General features: G+C 56.4%; 6 protein-coding genes across 6 annotated transcripts; 4 read left to right on the top strand and 2 right to left on the bottom strand.

Annotated features, from left to right (window-relative positions):
• The first annotated feature begins 346 nt into the window (after nucleotides 1-346).
• On the top strand, nucleotides 347-2,278 carry F5144DRAFT_275832 (fatty acid desaturase-domain-containing protein). The gene is made up of 4 exons (XM_066783662.1): nucleotides 347-350; nucleotides 489-1,644; nucleotides 1,721-1,889; nucleotides 1,964-2,278. Exons 2-4 carry the CDS (start codon nucleotides 792-794, stop codon nucleotides 2,142-2,144), a joined length of 1,203 nt encoding a protein of 400 aa, XP_066640941.1. The 5' UTR covers nucleotides 347-350; nucleotides 489-791; the 3' UTR covers nucleotides 2,145-2,278.
• A 290-nt stretch (nucleotides 2,279-2,568) lies between these two features.
• On the bottom strand, nucleotides 2,569-6,324 carry F5144DRAFT_603805 (uncharacterized protein; the record flags this gene model as incomplete). The annotated part of the gene is made up of 6 exons (XM_066791312.1): nucleotides 2,569-3,682; nucleotides 3,742-4,027; nucleotides 4,086-4,094; nucleotides 4,165-5,090; nucleotides 5,171-6,055; nucleotides 6,134-6,324. 6 exons carry the CDS (start codon nucleotides 6,322-6,324, stop codon nucleotides 2,569-2,571), a joined length of 3,411 nt encoding a protein of 1,136 aa, XP_066640940.1.
• A 1,837-nt stretch (nucleotides 6,325-8,161) lies between these two features.
• Nucleotides 8,162-8,868, top strand: F5144DRAFT_593745 (uncharacterized protein; the record flags this gene model as incomplete). Its single annotated transcript, XM_066790497.1, has 2 exons — nucleotides 8,162-8,192; nucleotides 8,249-8,868. The coding sequence occupies 2 exons, from the start codon at nucleotides 8,162-8,164 to the stop codon at nucleotides 8,866-8,868; spliced, it is 651 nt and encodes a 216-aa protein (XP_066640939.1).
• A 152-nt stretch (nucleotides 8,869-9,020) lies between these two features.
• On the bottom strand, nucleotides 9,021-13,486 carry F5144DRAFT_576160 (uncharacterized protein). Its single transcript, XM_066789119.1, has 3 exons — nucleotides 13,137-13,486; nucleotides 10,011-13,041; nucleotides 9,021-9,953 (listed from the first exon to the last, which is right to left on the bottom strand). Exons 2-3 carry the CDS (start codon nucleotides 13,020-13,022, stop codon nucleotides 9,135-9,137), a joined length of 3,831 nt encoding a protein of 1,276 aa, XP_066640938.1. The 5' UTR covers nucleotides 13,023-13,041; nucleotides 13,137-13,486; the 3' UTR covers nucleotides 9,021-9,134.
• Nucleotides 13,487-13,511: 25 nt separating this feature from the next.
• Nucleotides 13,512-16,745, top strand: F5144DRAFT_275873 (uncharacterized protein). The gene is made up of 2 exons (XM_066783663.1): nucleotides 13,512-13,828; nucleotides 13,881-16,745. The coding sequence occupies exons 1-2, from the start codon at nucleotides 13,643-13,645 to the stop codon at nucleotides 16,488-16,490; spliced, it is 2,796 nt and encodes a 931-aa protein (XP_066640937.1). The 5' UTR covers nucleotides 13,512-13,642; the 3' UTR covers nucleotides 16,491-16,745.
• Nucleotides 16,746-18,325: 1,580 nt separating this feature from the next.
• Nucleotides 18,326-21,460, top strand: F5144DRAFT_275785 (uncharacterized protein). The gene is made up of 2 exons (XM_066783661.1): nucleotides 18,326-19,257; nucleotides 19,335-21,460. The coding sequence occupies exons 1-2, from the start codon at nucleotides 18,613-18,615 to the stop codon at nucleotides 21,174-21,176; spliced, it is 2,487 nt and encodes an 828-aa protein (XP_066640936.1). The 5' UTR covers nucleotides 18,326-18,612; the 3' UTR covers nucleotides 21,177-21,460.
• The last annotated feature ends 140 nt before the right edge of the window (nucleotides 21,461-21,600 follow it).

Here is a 21,600-nt window from a genome sequence, read left to right as displayed (position 1 = left end):
AGGAGGGTTTTGTTCTCGAAGCATGGACAAACGGCCCCTGGCCCGCCAACTTCCCTCCTGTCTCAGATTTGCTTGCATCTTGCAGAAGTCCAGATTAAAAAAAGAACCAGGGCCCTGGTTGCATGATGGACGAGTCTGGGTGCGCGTGCCAAGCTTACTCGAAGCCGATTGGCCCTCAGAAATTTTACCCCCGTTTCGCCATGCCTGACTGAGCTTAAGCTTACCCCCTTTGGTGGGTTTTTCTTGCGGGGCGCCACTTGTTTTGATAAAACGGTGCCTGGGATGCACAGGACCCTGAGTTCACGTGAAAGTTGTTCCTGCTTTTTGTGTTCTGTGTTCTGCGTCCATAGGTGAGCCACCACTAGATCACGCTGTGAGCTCACAGTAACCCAATTCCTCGCTCCACTCTTAGCTCGTCCTATCCCGTCCCGCCGTAAAACACTTCTCGAAGTAGACCTTTGATGCGGCCTGAGTCTGACCTTCGCTAGTTAACTGCAGCAAAGGGGGCCAAGTGGAGGGAAAATGTTGGGATCGATATGGGTGTAATCTTAAACGTGTCCCCGGCCAAGGAAGCATGGATGCGGCTCGGTTGTTCATCTCTTGCCCACGGGCTGGCCCCGGCATTGTGGACATGGCTTGGTAGCGCATGGGGGCGGTCAACAAAAAAAAATGAAACGGGGTGAAGAAAAATGTGGTCTGTCCCGCTGCCGCAGGCTGTTCTTCTCCTCCTTCCTCATCCCCTCCTTTCATCACTACCTTACCCCAGATTTCCTCGTTGCCAACCTTAAAAGATGGCGACTACCACGACGACGACGACCAGAAGCCGCAGGGCCGCTAGCGAGGTCAAGTCGGCGCCCATCAAGCTCGTCGAAGGGCCTCAGTACCCCGACATCCAGACCATCCGCGACGCCATCCCCGCCCACTGCTTCGTGCCGTCCACCTGGCGCTCCCTGGGCTATGTCGTCCGCGACGTGAGCATGGCGGCTGCCCTCGGGTGGGCCGCCTTCACCTACATCCCGCAGATCGAGGACTTTGCCTGGCGCACCGCCGCCTGGATCGTCTACGGCTACCTCCAGGGCCTCGTCTGCACCGGCATCTGGATCCTGGCGCACGAGGCTGGCCACGGCGCCTTCTCGGTCCACCAGAAGCTCAACGACGTCGTCGGCTGGACGCTGCACTCGGCCCTGCTGGTGCCCTACTTCAGCTGGAAGTTCTCCCACCACCGCCACCACCGCTTCACCGGCCACATGGAGAAGGACATGGCTTTCGTCCCGCACACCAAGGCGGACCGCGAGAAGCGCCGGTTGGCCGACCTCTACCTGGACCGCGAGCTGTTCGAGGACATCCCGGTGGTGCAGCTCTTCAAGCTGCTGGCCCACCAGCTCGCCGGCTGGCAGATGTACCTGCTGTTCAACGTCTCGGCCGGCTCCGACAGCCAGCAGAGCAAGGCCAGCTGGTGGCGCGTGAGCCACTTCGAGCCCACCAGCGCCGTCTTCCGTTCTAGCGAGGCCCTGTACGTCGCCATCACGGATATCGGTCTGCTCATCGTCGCCGGCCTGCTCTACCTCGCCTCGACCGTCGTTGGCTGGAAGATGGTGTTCCTCATGTATGCTGTGCCGTATTTCTGGGTCCACCACTGGCTGGGTATGTCCTCTCTCCCCATTCCGTTGCGCGACGGTCTCTCTGTGTCGACTGGATAGTTAGCTAACAGACGCTGCAGTTGCCATCACCTACCTGCACCACACCCACCCCGAGGTCCACCACTTCGAGGCCGATAGCTGGACCTTCGTCAAGGGCGCCCTGGCCACGGTTGACCGCGACTTTGGCTTCGTCGGCCGCCACCTCTTCCACGGCATCATCGACACCCACGTCATCCACCATCTTTTCCCGTAAGCCCACACCCCATTCATTTCCCGGCACATTTGGCGATGCCAGCAGACAGACAGACGCTAACCCGCAACAGGAGGATTCCGTTCTACAAGGCTGAGGAGGCCACCGAGGCCATCAAGCCGCTTCTGGGCGATCTGTACCACCGCGAGGAGCGCTCCTTCATGGGCCAGCTGTGGTCGACTTTCACCCAGTGCAAGTATGTCGAGGCGGACCCCGCGGCGCCTGGTGCGCTGAAGTGGGCCGAGAAGAAGTAATTGGGAGGCGTTGCATGATGTTGTTTGCGTAGATACCCCCTTGGCCATGTTGCAGGATTTGGGTATAGATGATAGAGAAAGATAGACATAGACTGGGCTGGGCCGCTGTGACGGAGTCAGCGTTCAACGAAAGACTTTGTATCCTCTGCTTAAAGTAATTGTTTTGTGATATTTGTGTGGCGGTATGCCGATAGATGTATAACTGCAGTGGCTACTTGTAATACAGAGGGCCACGGTGGTGGAGAAGCAAGAGGAAAGGCATGACGAAAAGACAGGCGGAAAGGAAGAGAAGATCGGGGTTTGGGGGAGGAAGAGAGGAGAGGGCATGTACCTACCTACTAATGACTCCCTTCCTCCGCCGTTTACACCCACCACGTCTAACGCACCTGGCTCTCAAACCTTATAACCGCCTCGCCACCCCGACTTAATGAACCTTCTTTTTCCCCGCCGCCCTCCCAAAATCCAAACTCGATTCACTCCCGTCAAAGCTGAAACTGAAATCCACCACGCCAACCAACCCACTGACAGCCTGTACCAGCCCTTGCAGGTCATCACACACCAGCGTGGTGCACACCTGGAGCACCGCAAACTCAGCATACCCCGGCTGCTCAATATTCCGCGGATCCAGTATATTCGCCACGGCATGATCCCGCCGGCCGACCCCAGGAGGGCTCTTATTCATACTGACAAAATCATCCAGTCCCGTGCGGGAGTCAACCATCCTAATCGGCGCGCCATCACCGACATCATCCTCCACCATGATCGTCGGCACGGAGGCAGACGCGGCCGCGGCGGCGGCCGCCGCCTGGCGCATGCGCATCAGGTCGCGGGTCATCTCGTAGGGCCTTGGGAGGGGCAGGAAGGGGGGCAGGCTCTGTCCCGAGAGGAGGGCGTTGGACAGCAGGGTCATGGTGGAGAGGATGGTGTGGTGGGTCGGCTTGAGGATGTCGAGCACGTCGGCCAGCGCGGCCATCCACTCGCGGTTGGTGGTCGACGCGGACGGGTGGCGCGAGCGCGAGTGGAGAGATTGAGAGCCGCCTCGTAGGTGGGAGCGTCGGGGGCGCCGCTCGTCGTGCTGCTCGCCGCTTCGGTCGCTCAGGCGCACGCGGGTGGGGTGCATCAGGGTGTAGCTCGTCAAAGTTAGGTAGGCCATGATGCGGGTGCTTCGCATTATGATGTTGTCGTAGGCTTCGCGGGGGAACCTGCCGCCGATGGTGGGCTCCCACTTCTGCCACTCTGAGTGCTGCGACATGGAGGGGACCAGCATCATGACCTTGCCGAAGATCTTGCGGCCGACCTTGAAGAGTTGGTGAGCCGGTGATCCCGGGGTGTTAACGTCGCCTGCGGTGCCATGGACATTCGATTTAAGCGTGGTACTGATAACGCCGAAGTAGTTGGCTAACAGATAGAGGGTTGCGGAGACGTCGCGACGCAACCAGGTTCGATCCGTTAGCGGTGATGGGAAGACCGTCCAGAAGAAGGCAACCAAGCAGCCGCCTGCCACGCAAGCAACACGGTATGGCGCCAGAAGATATGTTCTGGAAAGCTTTTGGTTAGCTGCTCTGCTTTAAAATGTCGGGGGAGGGCGCCTACGCACGGATAGAATGGCTGGCCTGACCGCTCCGAGGCTGCTATGCCAATGGTGAGCACCTGAAGCTCGTAGCCTATGATGAGAACCTGTGTGACAATGATCATCAAGACGGCGGGCAGAAACCGTGGGAACTTGATGAAGAAGTAGTAACTGATGAAAATGGAAAGCCACAGCAAGACGATCACGCCAGGTATTCGTTCATTCACGATATACCAGATGATGAGGGAGAGGCACATGGCAAGAACCGTCCCCCCGACTCTGCAGAGGAATCCGAAGACGGATTGGCCAGAAGCTGTGACACACGGTTAGGATATTCCGTTTATTTAAAAACACAGGGGATGGCAGCATACTCATGGTCACTATTCAACGATGTTAGCTGGATCATTTGGCTTAGAAAGGGGCTGAGGAAAGCTCCTGGGGTTGACATACTCCCAATGGCTATGATGATCATAGCCCACACGAGCCTCTGCTCCATGAAAAAGCGCTGGGTCTCCTCTAAAAAGGCCACAATCCCAATCGTCATTGTCGCGCAAGCAACTCGAAAGCCGAATGCGGACTCTTCAGAGCCGAAGAAGTTGGTGACTTTCCGCAGGCCACTCCCAAAGTGCTCCCAAGGTGTTTCGGGAGGCATGTGCTCGGGATCCTTCTTGCGATTGTATGCGTTTCCGAAATGGACGAGGTTGGCGCCCGTTTCCATAACATCAGGCGTTTGCTCGGCCGACGAGTCCTCGTTGCTGAAGACGGCTTTGAACCACTTGCGCAAGCGGTGGATGGTGGGTGCAATGAGGCGTTTCTTGGACATGATTCCATTTTCAACCTTCTCGTCGGCAAAGTCCACGAGATCCTGGACGGCCTCGCCCGAGGCATGCATGAGGTTTTCCATGTAGAGGATAATGTAGAGTTGCACCTGGTCTCGTTCGCTTCTGAAGTGGGATGGGGCGGTTGTTCCTTCGTCAAGATCGATGCCCCTCTCCTGAACCCATTTCTTCAACAACTCCCCCTTCCTTGAGTAAAAGGCCTGGATCTTATTGTCCAGGACCATAGAAAAACCGGGGTCACCGGGTTTCGGTTCCTGCCCTGCTTCGAGGTCAATATCCGAAGGGCCGAATCCTGGTTTTGCTGGTTTGTTGGGGGCCTTTTTCGGCCTGGGGGTCAGCTCTAGGCACAATGCGGCGTGCTGGAGCCCTTGGTCAACCGCCTCGGAAAGGATATCGAATGGCTCTTGTACTTGTTTCATGACCTCTTTCCAAACGTGTTTCTCCACGTCCTTCTCGTTGGGAGCATCCTCGGCGCTTTCCCAGTCTGGACGTTCGGAGAAACGCTTGAAAATGTCAATGATGGTGTTCATCCCAAGTCTACGAGGCAAATGTTAGTGACAGGCCAAGGGACTGTGAACATAGGGTAGGAGGCATATAGGAGAGAGTCAAGGACGTACACAGGAATATAAACATTGCGGAACAACTTGACCAGCTCGCTTAGGTCTTTGGCGTTCAGCTTCCCCCACGCAATATCACGCTTAGCAAAGGGCAAGTCGGCATGCATTTTGCCTGCGAGCTCCCTCAATTTGGCACCTGTTTCCTCGAGCGCCTTCGCCGCCTCGGCCTCCTTGCTCAGTTTCGGCTCGTCCTCATTTTGGTGAGCGGGACCGTCTCCCTTGCCTAGGAATACCTCAGTCTGCAACGCGGCGTCGAACGTGGCGTCCGGTTTAAGACTCGCAAGGTACACTTTCTGGAGCGAGATCAAGCTCCTGAGAAGCCCGATGCCACCTGTGACTTCTTTGAAGACCACCAACCTACTGCTGACGGGAAACACCAAAAGGTTTACACCCAGGGCTAAGGCGAGAGCGGCCAGCATGGCGGTCATCAGCTGCTGGACAAAAGACTGTGCGGCGGCAGTGGTCGGCATCATAGGACCGAAGGTTGCCGAGACGTTGACGAGGATGCTGTAGGTGATGACTGGGAGGTTGAAGGCGGGCAACTTGGCGCGCACAACGTTGGCAAACCAGATGTTTGCAAATAACCAGACAGCACAAACAGCTGACTGGCTTGAGTTGTACGAGGGCGCAGCGGCAGGCTGGGCCCCCACGGACGCGGTGTTGTGGCGAGCCTGGACGGCGGACCAGAGTGCTAGCATGGACACTGCCGAGCCAACACATACGGCCAGGACGTTGAGCAGGAGGTTCATCAAGAACTTGCCGCGGGGCATGATGACCATGGCAAGCACGCTGATGATGGGGATGAGGTAACCTAGCGTGGTGAAATAAGTGGCGACAGGCCGCGCCTGTAACATGGCGATGCCTATTATCGGAGGTAGAGAGCCCCTGATACGAAGTCATGTTAGCGAGTCGCTCTGAATACTCTCAACAGCTGCGGGTGTGGGATTTGCGCCTTACTTGAACATGGTGATGAGGGTGGGCGCATCAAGGCCCAACTTGGTAATGACGGTTGCCAGCCGGTTCGGCTTCTTGTCTTCGGCTGGCGCATCTTGATCTTCGTTCGCGCTGGCCCTTCTGCCATCCTCCCTGGTGGCAGCTCTCCTCATCTCATCCATGGCCTCGCTGGACTGACCCCTATGTTCTTGGGAAGCCATGGCTTCTCCTCCTCCGTTTTGGCTGGCGCCCGGTTTGGGTATCGGGTGGTATGAAGGGGTATTTATCGGGGATGAACTCGGCGGGCCATGCCTTGTATTTGACATGGCGATGAGTAAGAACAATCTAAGCCACAACGTTCAACGAGACAGAAATTGTAGTCTATGTCCTAGGTATCTAGCGTGCTCTTCGCTGTCTTACAATCTCCGCATTGGCACCAAGCAAGCTCGAGGCGAGATGAACCGTGGAAGGCATTGCACGGGTTCCGCAAGCGCTGGCCTGGAAGGACATGATGGACATTTTTGATGCCGAGATAGGGAATGGAAATGGGCTGGGCTAGGCGACTGCGTCATGAGCTGTGGGTTTCAATCGGGGGCTGGCGGGGCCTCGGCATTGCGGCATTCAGCGCTGCCCGTTCCGAGTTTTGCTGCAGCGCCTCTTAACGGTCTCGAGTCGGCGGGTCCGAGAAGACGCACTTTTCATGCGCCGATGAGCCCCTTTTAACAGCCGGCATGGCATATGCCTGCATGAAAAACAAACACATTGGCGAGCGGACGTGCCCGAGGTGCCCATGTTTTTGTGTGGCCGCCTGTTCGTTGCAATGAGGCGAATGAAGCAGTTGAGATGAGACGGAAAGCACGAATTGAGTCGACTGTTGGCCTGCGGTTGGTGGCCTGTAACCCTGCAATTGCAAACGCACAGGCCACGGGCGTTTCAAACTCGCCGGCCCTTTCCTTTGCTCTCAATTTTCCTCCATCATGTCTTTTCTGCGTTTGCACCGTTATCTAGGCGGCGTGAAACTCTCTTTCGGAGCTTGGTCACGCCCCTTCTCTGGGGACGGGAACTAGAATGTGCCAATTTTTTTTTTTTGGACGAAATAGTTATCGTCTGAACGCCGACGCGATCTTCAACCTCTTGTTGGCTTAACCATCGACCCACTGATTTACAACTTGGCCCTGGCCTGGGATCGCCGGACCCCGATCTCAGTGGAGAATAACTACCACTGACGCATGGCGATCCGAATCATTGTGGCTTGCGGGTTCGGTTCTGGAACTTGATGAGGGCCTTGCCTACCCGTTCCCATCCCGGTATGAAGTACTGTGTAGTCCGGAGGAAACGCAGCCGCCCTCTTTCCTACCATGAGCTCGCGACAGAGATTGCATCCAAAAGCGTGTCGTGAATAAGCTCGCCCTGTGCAACACGGCCGACCAAGCTGACCGGGTACTATTTGGGAATCTCCGATACGCTCTCGCCTTGTTTCATCAAGGCCGAGGTGCTGCGGCACGGGTGCCCGGCCACGCATCTCACCTCAACCCGTTGCAGACCACACCCATCTCGGTGACCCATTTGAGGCGAGGCAGCCAGACATATTGCGGCATTCCTCCACTTTCCTCTCAACTTGAACTCTTCCGTGGTAATTCTCTCACCATGATCACCACAATAGCCCTCAAAGACCCCCTTCCTCAAGACATGGTAAAGGGGTTTGACTAGCCTAGACCCGTGCCCATCTTCACGTTGTTGATCCTAAAACACACACACACACACACACACACCACACATACACCATGTCGACCTACTACACCCCTCCCCCATCACCCATCGCGGCATCGGCCCCATCCCTCTCCCCTTACCCATCCCGCACCAACTCCTCCCACCCCTCCACAACCAGCAGCCACAGCCGCAGCCGGAGCAACACAACCAGCACCAGCACCAGCGCCAGCACCAACAAGCACAACCCAACAGAGACGACGACGCCGACAAGCACAAAAACACCCTACCTCTTCCTAGGCTCCATCGCGGCCGCCTCGCTGCTGGCACACAAGTACTGGCCGCGCGGCTATGTGCACGGCGACAAGGAGGACTGGGAGATGTCTGGGCTGGCGCGGCGGGCGCAGCAGCGGAAGCTGGCGGAGAAGGCGGAGAAAGCGGCTCGGAGGGCTGGGGGTGGTGGGAGTGGGAGTCGGCGGGGGAGTAGTGTCGGGGTTGGGGCGGATGGTTTCCGTGATGAGGGTCGGGGTTGGGGTGGGCAGCGCCGGAGTGTGGATGGGGATCATGGGTATGCTGACTATGGCTATGGTCGTGGTCGGGGGCGGGAGATGGTTCGAGGCGATGGCTGGGAAAGGGGTAGAGAGCGTGGGGGATCGTTCTCTAGCCACAGCCGTAGCGTGAGCCGGGGAGGGTACCGAGACTACGGTGTGGATGGCTATGTCGAGCCCCCGTACAGGCGAGCCGCCAGCCGCGAACCCGCCGAACGCTTTACGACGACCGACCGGTATTACCCACCCGCCCCGAACCGGTACGTCGTAGAACAGAGCACGTCCACGGCTGGGTCGTCAAGCTCCGGGTCACGGTACCTTCTGGAAAGGAGCTCGTCGAATGCGGGATCGAGGTCTACGAGTTCGTCCCGGCGCAAGTACTACGAGGAAGATCATCCTGGCGAAGTTATCTACATTTACCGGAATTCGCCGGCAAGGCCGAGGCGAGCTTCGTTTGACGCGGGCAGAGTCGGGCGGTATGATGAGGGGCGTGACTGGCATTATTGTTGAGGTAGTGTGTTATGTGCCTGGGTTTGTGAATCTGATAGATACATGAATGAATCGGGTTTGGCGACGTGTTGGAGGTTAATTATAGAATTAGCATCGGGATATAGACTAAGCCACCACTGAGTATAGGACAACTGGCGTTGCACTGATGAAGCTCATAAATTGATCGGGTCATCATTCTCAGTTTTAACTCGATTTCAAGCGTATAGATCCCATGCCTAAACGCCCCTTAAAGCTACCTACCCTATTCTAGCTGGCAAGTTGCCGATTTAGCAGCCGAGCTCGTCAACGTCGTCTTCGTCTTGAAGAACCTTCTTCCGCTTCCTATTCTTTAAAACGGCCCGTTTTGGGGCTTTGGTGGGGGTTGTGTCCGGTGAGGTCTTCGGAGAGTCCACCGTATCCTTTGGCTCTTCAGACCTGTCAAGATCCTTAACTTCAAAATCATTCCAACCGGCCCCCGCCGTCTTTGCAACTAGGTACGGGTTGATATCCGCACTGAACCATCTCTCGCCCCTTGTACTGCTCCTTGAACCGCCCTCCAAGGCCGAAAGCGCCGCTCTGGTGGTTCGCATCCGCTTGGACCCCTGGCCCCCTTTACCACCTTCGCTCACGAGGCTGCTCATCCTTACCCGCTGCTTCTGGAGCCGTGACTCATAGGCAACGATGCTTCGGACATACGGCGCCACGTCAAGGGTAATGAGCTTCAACGTACGATCAAAGACCGAGGGCTCGAGATAAGAAGCTAGCTGCAACGGGGATGTGTCTGGAGCGGCAATCGGGTCAAATGCGAAGGCAAAGTCCATGCGGTTGATGGCGGGAGCGCTTGGTAGAGTGGATGTAAAGCTCTCCTGGAGACGGCGAGCAGCATGAGTTTCTTCCAGAGGTCTCAGAGTGGGCACCGCTTGTTTTCCGAGCCTTTCAGCTTGCGGCTCTAGCAAGGACCTGGAAAGAGACTTGATGGTGGAAGCGATGCATGTTGAAAGTGAGTTGTAGTGCGTGATAACCGGCGTTTCGAGATGCGTGATACCGAGCACGAAGTCGTCGCGGGCCTTGGCTGGTAGGTCTGGCTGAGTCGTGTCCATTGACTCCTGCGAAACGAACGGTTAGAATCGACATAGCTTCGAGTTAGATTGTTAACAACTCACCTCTTTAAATGCGGCGAACGACCGGGAAGAACACACGTCTGCCGCACTCATCGCCTCAGCCAGGTCATCGTAAGCATACAGCGCACCCAAACGGTCAGAGGGGGTTTGGATAACCGGCTCCGAACGCTCGGCCCATGAGATCATCTCGGGAGTATCCTGCCAGTTCCCCAAGTCAAATCCCCACGAATCCCAGGCTTGATGGAGAACCTCCTCTTCGACGAGCCGCGGAGAAAGCATTGGGTCAATGATGGGATCCCGCCCTAGGAGGTTCATCCCCGCTCGGTATGTGTCCTGACTGACGACCCTGACCACCTCCTTGTTCTCATCGAGGTCGACCCCCTTGGGCCAGCGAGGATAAAACCAATCCAGGCCGCCCCTCCGGTCGCCCACTCCGATTTGGCACCAATATTGCAGATCCATTGTCGTGGCTCGTAAGTCACGGCCGCGAGAGTTGTACAGCTGCTCTACCGACCCCCGGGCGAGCGAATGGCCTTCGTTTGCCGCGATGAGCAGCAGGCGGTCGATTGCGAGGTCATCTGGTGGAGGACTGAGCCGAAAGATACCGTGAAGCGTCAGCGTATGCAGGGGCACAAGCGTTTCGTCATTGCAGGCCATGATGAACGGTCGCTTGGCCTGTGCGATCAGGGTGACAAGTGTAGTCCAGAATTGTTTATCCTCCTCGTAAAGAATGTCCACCTCTTCGAGAAGAATTAGCGACTGCCGCTGAACTTTAGCGGGCTCCTTCTTCGCTTCGATTTGCGAGGTTTTCGCTGGAACTTTTGCTGACAGCTTGGGTTTGGACTCTTTTGGTTTCGTCGTAAAGAAAGCATTCATAGTCGGTTGCTTGCCGGATTTGATGTCCTTGGCCGTACCGTCCTCGGTAGCAGCTTCTTGGTTGTCCGGCCCCTCGGAGGACTGATGCTGTTGAACGTGGTGATTCCTTGTCATATCTCCAATCTTCTCCAATACGTCCTTTCCGTTTCGCCGACTGCTGGCATTGATCTCAAAAACCTCAAAGTCCAGTTCTTTGGCCACGGCGTACACTGCGGCAGTCTTTCCGCATCCTCGAGGACCGCTGATAACCAACGCATTCGCGGTTTTATCGCCGCCTCTGCCTCTCGCTCGGTTGCCGGAGCGAATGACTGTCTTGCGGAGAATGCCTCGGTTCCCGCTAGGAGCCCAGTCGCCCTCGTCCTCGGACTCGTCATACCACTCGTAGCTTTCGTCTTCACTGGAAACAATAAAACCATCGAGTTTCTTTCTTCGCTTCTTCTTTCCAGTCCCCGCGGACTTAGATTTTGACCCAGCCTTTGCCTTGTCAATGTCGACTGCCGAACCGGTGTCTACTGCCTGTACCATCAACGCCTGAAGCCAGTCTCGCAAGAAAAAGATCTCCCGTCCCGGTTGGAGCACTTCGGTGGCGGTTATCGGAGCATATTTCTGCACCCAGTTGGACATCTCGCATTGGGCCATGTCAAATGCTGATAGAGATGAAGAGATGGAAGCGAAGAGACGGGCTAGTTGTGGGGGAGCACGCATGCTGCCATAGGTGTCCTGGGTAGGTTGGAGGGAGGGTTGGAAAGTTCTGAGCTCGGGGAGGATTCGCGACTGGAGCTTGCTTCCGCTTTCAAAGTGTTTCTGTGGGAGGCGGAGTTCGGGAGGTGGAGGGATAAAAGTATCCGTGTCGATGTTTTTCACGGCCTTCGCCATGGATGAGAGCTGCATCGAGTCGGCAACGAGGTTGATGACAGACTCGCTCGGCAACATCTTGACTGCATTCCCTTTCGATTTCCGGAAAGCAAGAGGTAGGGCATCGGTCCCTATACCTGGAATTTCGTTTTGATCGCCTCGGATGTGCACCATCCCTTGCCATGGCCATGCTGGTAGTTTTGCGCCCGGAAACTTCAGCCCCAAACTTTTGACGCCAAACTGAGGTAGGGGAACCTTCGAAGAGGGTCCCACACGGGGCTTTCTCGGGGAGCACGGCGTCGCGCAGTAGTGCTTCGTACGGGCGCTGGTCGGGGACGAGCTGCGTTTCTTGGGCTTGGAATCAGCAGCAGCCGGATCGCTTATTTTGGATTGACCCAGGAAGAAGGGATGAGTCGTGGCATTCGCGGATTTTGGTGCGAGCGTCTCTGTTGCCTTCGGCGACTGTTTTTTGTTGTTGGATGTGGGTGGTGGTTGGGCATTGGCTCTGGGATCCTGTGCTTTCCCATAGAGGATCGCATTGATCATCTCACCCAGCCTGACGCGAGCCTTTTGATCGGCTCCGTAGGTGATACGCACAATTTTTGAAGCCCGCTTTCTCCCACGTTTGCTAGCCACCTTTTTCCCGATTTCGGCTTCTGGTGCAGGAACTCGGGACTCCTTCGGTTTTGGGGGCGACCCAATCGTCCCAGTCTTGGGGTTGAATTGCAACATCTTCTTTGGTTTGGCTGGATCAGCTGTCGCGGCTTGGGGCGCAGCCGGTTCAAAAAAACTACCATCCTTCACAGCGATAGGTTGCTCGTTTGGAAATGGCCACGCCCCGAAGCCGTTGCCGATGCCATGACCCCCTTCCACCGCGGTGTGTGCTGAGAGTTGGGCGCTTTCCGCAGATGCACCGGCACCAGAACTGTCAGGGCCGCTCCTGTTTTCGCCTCCACCCCCGCTGTCGAGTTTGATGAAATGGTTCTCGATATCCCCGGCCCCAGCCGAGTTTCTCGTCCGCTTGTTCGGTCGAGCTTTTAGAGGCGTATCTTCCACATTCAATTCGTGGTCGGCCTTGCGCCGTCTGCCGCTCCTCGCTGCTATGTCATCTGTGACATCTTTTCCTGTCTCGCCACCTGCAGTGGTGTTGGATGGGAAGACGAGACTGTTATCATGTAGATTGGGCGCGTCGTTGACAGCAGGTTTCTCTGCTACGGGTGTGGTCGAGCGGTTTTGGGCGAAGAACGGGTGCACCGGTCGCCGAGTCGCCGAGTCGGTTGCCGGGGCATTTTCGTTCATGATGAGGACCTCGACAGGACCCATTGGCGAGGAGCACCCCGAACTATAAGGGCAAGTTGATTAGTTTTTGTTTGGCTAATTCTACAATGCAATCAAGAATCGTTGTTGAAGGTGGAAAGATGGAGAGGTTGGACTGACGGCGCACAACGGTGCTTAGAGAATGGGCTGGGCCGGGGCAAGAATGTGGTTGTGGGTTATCATGCTGGGGAAAAATGGAAGAACGTCATATATAATGTATTAAATCAACGCCATGGACCCCTTGGAGTAGTTCTGGAAAAATATGAGAAAGAAAGAGCGGAAGGCGTTGTTATTCAGTGGTAAGGTGAAGCTGCTGTCAAGCGGCTCTCCTCCAGGCACGCGTTGCCGACTCGCGCGTCGCGCTTCCATCAATTGAACTGGCGCGCTCCCTAAGTTGCCCCACTTCAAAGGGTCCAGCCGCGTTGTGGAGCCTCAGGGTTTGGATGAAAGATGGGCCGGCTCTGCCGATAAGCCCACTATCGCAACCCCCAATCGGGACCCCACTTAATTTTTTGCGATGGAGCAGCCTCTTTTTTTTGTCAAACGAAGCTACGCGACAACCTATGGCGATGCGTTCGCCGTGACAACCTCCAACCTCGTCAATCCGCAGCTCCGGTGGACTCAAAATGGCGGCAAAACTTCAAATTCACACGCCATACGTGCTTCAGGCACTTCCGCGCCCGCTCAATGGCTCAGATGGCCTGGGTCGCTACCTCGCGGGAGATGTGTTTGGCCAGAAACAGGACGATAAGCGGCGCAAAAGGACGGAGCTCGCCGTAGCGATTGACGGCGTTGCGGTATACCTATACGATGTTAGAACCCTGGAAACGCTAGCTCTTATATCCTTGTGCTGATTTATTCTAGATCATCTCATCCCAAGCTGTCACATCCTACCTGATTTCACCTCAGTCCGTTTTCACCTGCGCGCCCTATTCCCTTCGTTGGCGGCCGGCATCGTCCAAGACAGCTACACGTTACACCTATGTTTCGCTTTTGACGAGTGACGCCTCCTCTTCCTCCTCGAAGCGGGAGGTTAAGCTTTTCAAAGAGGAGACCTCTGGGGCGGGGACGACAACCGCGATCCCGGTTTCTCATGTCCTCCGCTGCGATGCGCCCATTGTCAGCCTTTTCGCCAGCTCACCCCGGAGTTCAAAAACAAACCTCGCGAGCGACGAATCCTCCGATCACGACCTGGTTGTCTTGGCTGCTGATGGCACGATTTTGTGTTTGAATGGGGAGACACTCGAGGAGCGGTGGCAGGTGTCGTCGTCGGCGCTATCTAAAGAACTCCTTGCTGGTTCGAAGTCGGAGCTTCGTGTTGACTTCGCTCAACCTACGTTGGCGGCGGACGTAGTTGATGGACTTTTTGATGGTAGGAACGAACTGTTTGGCGTCTTCCAGGAGAAGATTCACCGCGATGGCTTCAACCCAGATTTCCTAATCGTAATCACCTCGGACAAATTGTCCCAGAGACGGCACTTGCACGTCCTTGCATTGCCCTCGGAAAGGGAGGCACAGCAGACGAGCAACGAGCGTCTCTTTTCGGTGTTTGCTGCTCCTCTTCCGGTCGAAGTAGATTGCGCCAGATACCAGCTCGACGTCAGATCCGGAACCCTACAAACGCTATCTGGCGGCACGATCGCCACATACAGTTTCAGCAATGGCATACCCCGACTCGAAAACAAGCTACAAGTCCCAGGCCTAACCTCGTTCCTTCGATTATCTAAGACATCCGTCCTTACGGCGTCGGTTGATGGCTTCTCGGTCTACAACCCGATCTACCGGTCGCTCCAGGCCAGCACCCCTGCCGACGCCGAGGCGTCAGAGGATGCGACTGGGTCATTTGAGTTTGTTACCTATCTTGCGAGTCGGGAGATCGCTGTTTGTCTCCGTGGGTCAAACCTCACCGCGGTCCAAATTGAAGCGCCGAAGAACCGGACCACGAAGCGTCGCGCAGAAGGTTTGCTGACAGATGCAATCCGTCGCGGCATTTCTCGAGATGTCTCTGATCAAAAGCGGCCTCGGGCGGACCATCCCGCTTCTGCCGTCCTCGCGGAGCCTGGGATTGGTTCGGCAGAGGCATCGTGGCCGGAATGGCAAAGCAAATCCGTACAGGCAGACGAGCTCCTTCACAATAACGACCTCCGCTCGTGGGAAGAGCTCTTAGCAGAAGCTCTCAAGGTCCCTATCAAGTCGGGCGAGCCCGAGGCTGAGAAAGGGGCGCTGACGAATGGAACTGCTCCCGCGACACATCTCCCGGAATGGGTATGGCCATCGTCAAGGGCCGAGTATCCGCGCGTTGATAGGCGTTGGGTCTTCTATGCCATCAACAAAACCTTTGTCTGGAACGAACAGAGCGATGACTCAAACGCCTCACGGTTGGAATGCCGCCTCCCAGACAGCAACGTCCTCAGCTATCTTGTGGATGCTGGACACCTGTCGACACCAAACATCAAATCAGCGTTCAGGGATGAGGTTCGTGAAGTGAATGAGGCCGAAGACATCATCGGGGCGGAAATCCCCGTTCTGCTGGCTGAGGCCGATCCCACCATGCAGCTCCTTTTAGGGTACCTATCAGGGACGCAGCTCGGATCGACGGAGCTGGTGTCTTCTATCAAGCTTCTGCTCCGGAGCTTGGGTTTGTTCGAGGCTTCCTCCAAGATCATGATGCGGCTCACAGAGAACGGCGAAGAGCCACAGGCGCAAGAGAATGAAGCAATCACCATGGAGTTGGATCGGGCGGAGGAGGAGTTACAAATCACTGAACACTACTTGGGCGGGCACCGGACAAGAGGCCTGGGGATTGCTTTCAGCAAATTGGCAGCGTGCCCCGCGGTGGCGACAGTCCAGAGCCTTCGCCGCCTCTTCAAACCCGAGGAGACTATCGGTTTGATGAATGTGTTGCGGGCTGAGCTCATTAAGGACGGCTGGACTACACGCTATCTCGACCGCACTGCAGTCGACCAGAGTGAAATCGAAGCGCCTCCCGACGGCAGCATCCAGCTCATCGCAGATCTCATGTCCAGATGTATCGACTCCGTGGGCCTGGGCGGGTGGATGGCTTCGGATACTATGCTCGCAAGCTCACGCAGCCAAGAAGACTCGGCCGATTTCTTCAGTCAGTTCCAGGCCGAAGTCAGCGTGGCCCTGGAAGGCATCATGGAGGCGGTGCATCTGCAAGGGGCTCTAGCGGAGGCAGTCAGCTACGCAAAAAGGGCGAGGACAGCACTTGTGGGCTCGGCTAAGGCCAAGACCGTATCTCTACCCATGACCGAGGAACTTCCGTTGGGGCTCAAGACCGACACCCGCGTTTCCACGGAGAGGGTCAGGTCAGGCGGCGAAATCGTCCCTCGGAGTAGCAGACAGGTTGGTCACTTTGTCAGCAAGAAGCGGGGCATCTACTCGGTGCATCGGATATCGGAGGAGACGCTGCAGGGTGGAGCTGGCGCCACTGTCGTTCAGGAAGCCCGCTGAGCCTGTCGACCGAGGCTTGCGGCTGGAGAGACGCGATGTAATGCATGTTGGATTGTCTTTGGCTGTGGATAGCGTATGCAATGCTATGATTATTTCCCATGTTTAGTGAGGCAGATGAGCGGAAAGGGCGGCTAAGGTATGTGATGCTTATGGGGCGGCTTGTTTGAGCCTCATCGGTATCACATTCCGAACCAAGGAGTCTAGGCTCCCCGCATTCCTTGCGGCCAGTTACACAGCAGACATGCTTCTTCGTACATAACCCCCAAAATGCGTCTCGGCCTGGAGCCCGAGAGGCCCTCTTTTGACCTTACCTGCAGCTATCATTCGATGTAACCATCTTTCTCGCTCTGGTGGTCCTTTTTAGAGAGCAAATCTGCCATCACCCACACCAATTTTACCTGCTCCCTCCCACAATGCATATGATGATCTCGACGATATCCCTGTGTACGCCGCATTTCCCGCTTGGTGATTCTTCCACCTCTCCCCCAATCGGGTACCGAGCGAGGTGACTCACCGTGGAAGTAAACCAGACTGGGTGGACTCGGAGACTCCCCAGGGCGTGCGCACCGAACGTAACGTGGAGGACGGCGATCTCAGACACGGCCGAGATTCTAGAAGCGGCACCGAAATGCCAAGTTGAGAACGACGGGGCGCCCCGCCTTCACAGCCTCGCTCGGCCATCCTGGGTGAGTGGTGACTTGCTTGCTGGCCTCCCCGAGCTGTCAGATTCTATGAGAAAATCTTGCCGGCCAGGGCTTGGGGCATTCGGCCTTGGCCTCTTCCCCATTTTGACTGGACTGGACTGGAGCACAACAGCAAATGTTGGGCTGCACTGCCGAGCCCATCGGCATCTCCATTGAGGCAAGATCTCGCAGATTCGATACGACCTATCCATGACAAGTGCCGATTTTGCCACCTTTGAAACAGATGTATCAAAACTCAAAAAAATCAACAAATGCCTGCCATGGGATGTGTCCTGAATTTAGACTAATTTTAGTATATTTTCTGGCGTCTTCGAGGCCGTTTCTGCGGCCTAGTACCGAGGAAACGAAAAGCGACCCTGAAGATGGAAGTTTGGACGAACCCGGAAAGATCAGGCGAATGAACGTTCTGGCTCGTAGGCGCAGCTGGCCTGCAGAAGACCCTGGAGAAGTTTGATGCTCGCCACCACCCTGCTTGCAGGCAGCTGGCGGTTGGACGTCATCGGCGAAATTGCTGGGGAACGAAACCAACGGAGCCTGTCATTCGCCAGCCCTAAAACAGGCCCCGCCGGTGACTGACTGGGAAGATGGCTCACTGGTTGCTGCTAGATCTGCAGGCGCTGTAACCGACAGACGTCACTTGGGCTCTCGTGTCTTGCCTTTGTCCCACTACGAGCCCACACGCACCACACCTCCCAGGTCGTTTGGGCTGCCGCCATCTTTTCTCCCTTGCCGAACTTCGCGAGCCTCCGAATCAGTTCTAGATGATGGAGATATTTGTTATTGGTTGGTATGGACGTTCTCGCTTCACCATGGGTTGAGACCTGTGCCTCGGCGGTGCATTTGCCCTGGGGTTTGGTTGTTGGTCCAGGGTGTTCCGGGAGTCATTGATGCTGCGATGTCAAGATGGGGTAGGCTGCCCCATGTTGAGCCTCGTGAGGAGTGCTCGGCGGCGCTAGTGCCACATGTTTTGATGACAAGCTGGAATGCTGGTTTGGGTGTGTGTGTGCCAACCCAATGGACACCCTTTCGGGAAACACGGTAGATCTTGTTCGCGATTCGTCAGCGGTATCGAGCCTGACAGAACGCCAGGTGATCGTTCCTTCCTCCCTTGACAACTTGGGCGACTTCATTTCTCCGAAGTTTTCCTCAAGTTGTCTTGCTTCTCGTCCTCTTGCCGCTTGGAGATTTAGTTAGGTTGCTGCTCGCATTTGTTGCTGCGCCCCACACTGTCATCCTTTGACTCAACTAAGCCTAGTACTTGGTAGCAACCGGCGACCGAGTCTGCCATCGTGCTGACGATTCAGCCTCTTCCTTCCGTATCTACCACACTACTTGACTGAAACTCGCTTGGCACCGCGCCTCTCTCAAGGGAGAGACGGAGCACTCCGATCTGGTGTGAAGCCCCGGGTGATTCACCCATGACAAAAACAGACGGCACCCCCAGCATCGAGTCCGTCGATGCCTTCGCTCGGCAGTTATATCGACGCACTCGCGATGCTGGCACCGATTTCGTCGACTTGGCAATAGCCATCCGCAACCTACAAACCAGACTGAAGCACCTCGACGCCGAAGCCCAGGACCACGACTCGCCCCTCCATGACCAGTCGGATTCCGTCGGTGGTGTGACACAAGCCTCCGTTTACACGAGGCAACTAAGACCTCTCCTCGAAGATAGTGATTTTGCTCTAAGGCAGGTCAGCACAGTCCTCGAGAAGCACAGCGAACTTGCCTCAACGGGAGGCACAAGAAGGGACTCGGACCTGTCGGATACGGCCCGCAAGATCGATCTCATTCGAGATGTTGTTTCCCAGGCCATGAAGATCGATATCTTTCTTGACACTGTTCAGCTACACAAACCTGGGAAACCACAGCCTACCCCCGAGAACGTCAACGACCAACAAATGGATGAGATCAAAAACAAGGTGGATGCCGTCGCCGACCGTTTGTTTGCCCAACGGAAGGACCGCTCACCAATAGAGGCGGATGAAGATGAGCTATGGCGCAGTTTCAAGACTGAGCTGGAGCGGGAGGGCTTTTCGCCTGAAGTGTTGCGCAAAAATAAGGTAGGCGCCACGACCCCTTTCCCACCGCATACGGCACCAAATATTAGCCATGGCATGAGCTAACTCACGTGTTACAGGACGTCCTTCGTGCATACATTCGCGAGCTTGAGTCTCACCAACCGCTTGGTGGGGGGACACCGCCATCGGTTCGTGGGTTGCTTGAGTGGGATGCTCAACCGCCAATGACCGGCGCATCTGCGTCGTACCCAATTCGTGACGGAGAGTCGAAGCCCAATCCGGACACCGGCCTTCCCGGCAATGGCGGGCGGCGGCGCGTACCGACGTCCGAACGGGCTGATCATATGCCCCTTTACCCCCAGCCAGCTTCTCCCGCCCTTCCACAGTTGAGCTTCGATCAGTCCACCTCGTCCGAGTTGTCTGAAACGGAACCCAGCCCGACTTCTAGCACGGCTCTGATATCGACCAGAGAACTCATGGCTTTTGATCGTTATTCAACCGGAAAGGTCGCTGCCCTCACGGCCGTGGGCGCCTCCCTTTTGTCGCCTACTCGCTCCCCATTTTATTTCATCTCACCGGGCACGTCCCCAAACACTAGATACCTACCGCCGGGAGCTCAACCGTTGCCAATCCCGGGTGCTGTCGCGCCTGGGCATGACGGGCAACCAGTAGTAGTACCTCCTCCTCCCTACTCGAGCGCCTTATCCCCAGGCTCGCCGCCGCCTCCCTATGGCAGCAGTTTGACTACCTCCGCCTCAGATGCTGTTTGGGATCTTGCAACGCTGCCAGCCTCGGCTCCCGCCGCCGATAATGGCATGCAGCAGTACCAGCCTCCGGCACGGCAACAGAGCCATCTCGCTCCCGACAGCAAGGGCCAGACCATTCCGCTGGACGCCACTTGGACCAAAATTGACCGCAAACTAGTATCTCCCGAAGTGCTAGAGAAGGCAGGCGTGCGGTACGAAGCCCGCCCCAGCTTTGTCGCCGTGCTTGGCATCTTGACGCGCGAGCAAATCGAGGAGTACGCGCGGAGAAGTTTCGAGGTGCGCAACGCGAGGAGCCCCCCCGCAGCCAGAGCTGCCGATGCCGAGAGGTGGGCCCGCCAGGAAACGTACGGCGACCACTATAGAAAGAGAGGAGGCGGCGGTGGCAGTGGCGGTAGGGGGTTGGCAAGAGACAACGGGTCAGATGCGCTTTTCGATGCGAGCGAGAGCGACGACGACGACAAAAACCGCCGCGGAGGAACCGCACGGGCTCACGACCGTAACCGATACACACCGAAGGACTACATCCCAAATCGGGACAAGCACCTCGATAGCGAAGATGACGAAAAGGGATCCAAGATCTATCCAATCATCGTGTCCCCGCCGGCGAGCGTCAATGGCGACAGCCTCTCGCCCTCGAGCACGGTGCCGCCGAAGCCGATCCTAAAGAACAAGAACCCGAACCATGTGCGGTTCGACCGTAGCGGGCCGAGGGAGATCTCGCCGGCGCAGTACTCGGACCGCCATCGCGACCGGGAACGGGAGCGGGACCGGCCCCGGGACAGAGAGCGGGATAGGGAGAGGCCGAGGCGGGATAAGTCGCGGGAGAGGTCAACGGACAGGTCACACGCCGCTGATGGGGAGCGAGATAAGGAAAGAGACCGCGAGAGGGACCGCGAGAGAGATCGGGATGCCGATCACCGCTCGGCAAGACGCCATTCGGAACGGGACCGAGACAAAGACCGAGACCGTGATCGAAACCGGGATCGCGACCGCGATAGGGATAGAGAGAGGGATAGAGATCGTGATCGTGATCGCGACCGCGACCGTGACCGTGACCGTGACCAGAGAGGACGCGGAGAGGACGACCGGCCTTCGAGGAAAACGGCCCTGAAGGATGCTGCTGGTGCCATTGGTGTTAGCGGTGCTGCGGCTACGCTGCTCAGCGTCTTGACGCAGGCCGTGACCCATCTATAGGGGGGGGTGTATGTTTCTTTTCTTTTCTTGTCTTTAATGTTTTCTTTTTTTAGGAGGAGTGATAAAAAGGGTCAACGAACGGGGAAGGGATTATTATGGCAAGAAGGGCCGCGAGATTATTATACCCCTATTTCATTTTCATGAACATTTAATGATTTACATGGAGGTCTGGTTAAGAAATAGGAAATCGGTGCAAGTTCATTCAAAAGGTTCTGGCTAAGGCTTTCCCACGGGCGTTTCCCTTCTACGATGGCCATTCGCATATCTACCCTTCACGTAGCACTGAGTTGGATGACGACGGAAAACGGAATGGATATACCCAAATTGCATTGCGGTCATAATCCTGCCATACCGTGAACCAAGCCATAAACCCTTAAGACCCTGAAATACATGAGATGTCGTCTGACGAACGCTCCCTCGCTCG

The sequence above is a fragment of the Chaetomium tenue genome, assembly GCF_020726465.1.
Source record: "Chaetomium tenue strain MPI-SDFR-AT-0079 chromosome Unknown F5144scaffold_5, whole genome shotgun sequence".
Taxonomy (NCBI): domain Eukaryota; kingdom Fungi; phylum Ascomycota; class Sordariomycetes; order Sordariales; family Chaetomiaceae; genus Chaetomium; species Chaetomium tenue.
Note: the sequence above shows the minus strand (reverse complement) of the source record. Positions and strands in the feature narration are given on the sequence as shown.

Excerpts from the sequence above, each read along its gene's own strand:
- F5144DRAFT_275832 (XM_066783662.1), top strand. The coding sequence starts at position 792 with ATGGCGACTACCACGACGACGACGACCAGAAGCCGCAGGGCCGCTAGC. Across the intron at positions 1,645-1,720 it reads CTGGGTCCACCACTGGCTGG|TTGCCATCACCTACCTGCAC; the intron begins GTATGTCCTCTC and ends CAGACGCTGCAG. Across the intron at positions 1,890-1,963 it reads GTCATCCACCATCTTTTCCC|GAGGATTCCGTTCTACAAGG; the intron begins GTAAGCCCACAC and ends AACCCGCAACAG.
- F5144DRAFT_576160 (XM_066789119.1), bottom strand. The coding sequence starts at position 13,022 with ATGGGTCCTGTCGAGGTCCTCATCATGAACGAAAATGCCCCGGCAACC. Across the intron at positions 9,954-10,010 it reads CGTTCGCCGCATTTAAAGAG|GAGTCAATGGACACGACTCA; the intron begins GTGAGTTGTTAA and ends TTCGTTTCGCAG.
- F5144DRAFT_275873 (XM_066783663.1), top strand. The coding sequence starts at position 13,643 with ATGGCGGCAAAACTTCAAATTCACACGCCATACGTGCTTCAGGCACTT. Across the intron at positions 13,829-13,880 it reads TTGCGGTATACCTATACGAT|ATCATCTCATCCCAAGCTGT; the intron begins GTTAGAACCCTG and ends GATTTATTCTAG.
- F5144DRAFT_275785 (XM_066783661.1), top strand. The coding sequence starts at position 18,613 with ATGACAAAAACAGACGGCACCCCCAGCATCGAGTCCGTCGATGCCTTC. Across the intron at positions 19,258-19,334 it reads AAGTGTTGCGCAAAAATAAG|GACGTCCTTCGTGCATACAT; the intron begins GTAGGCGCCACG and ends CACGTGTTACAG.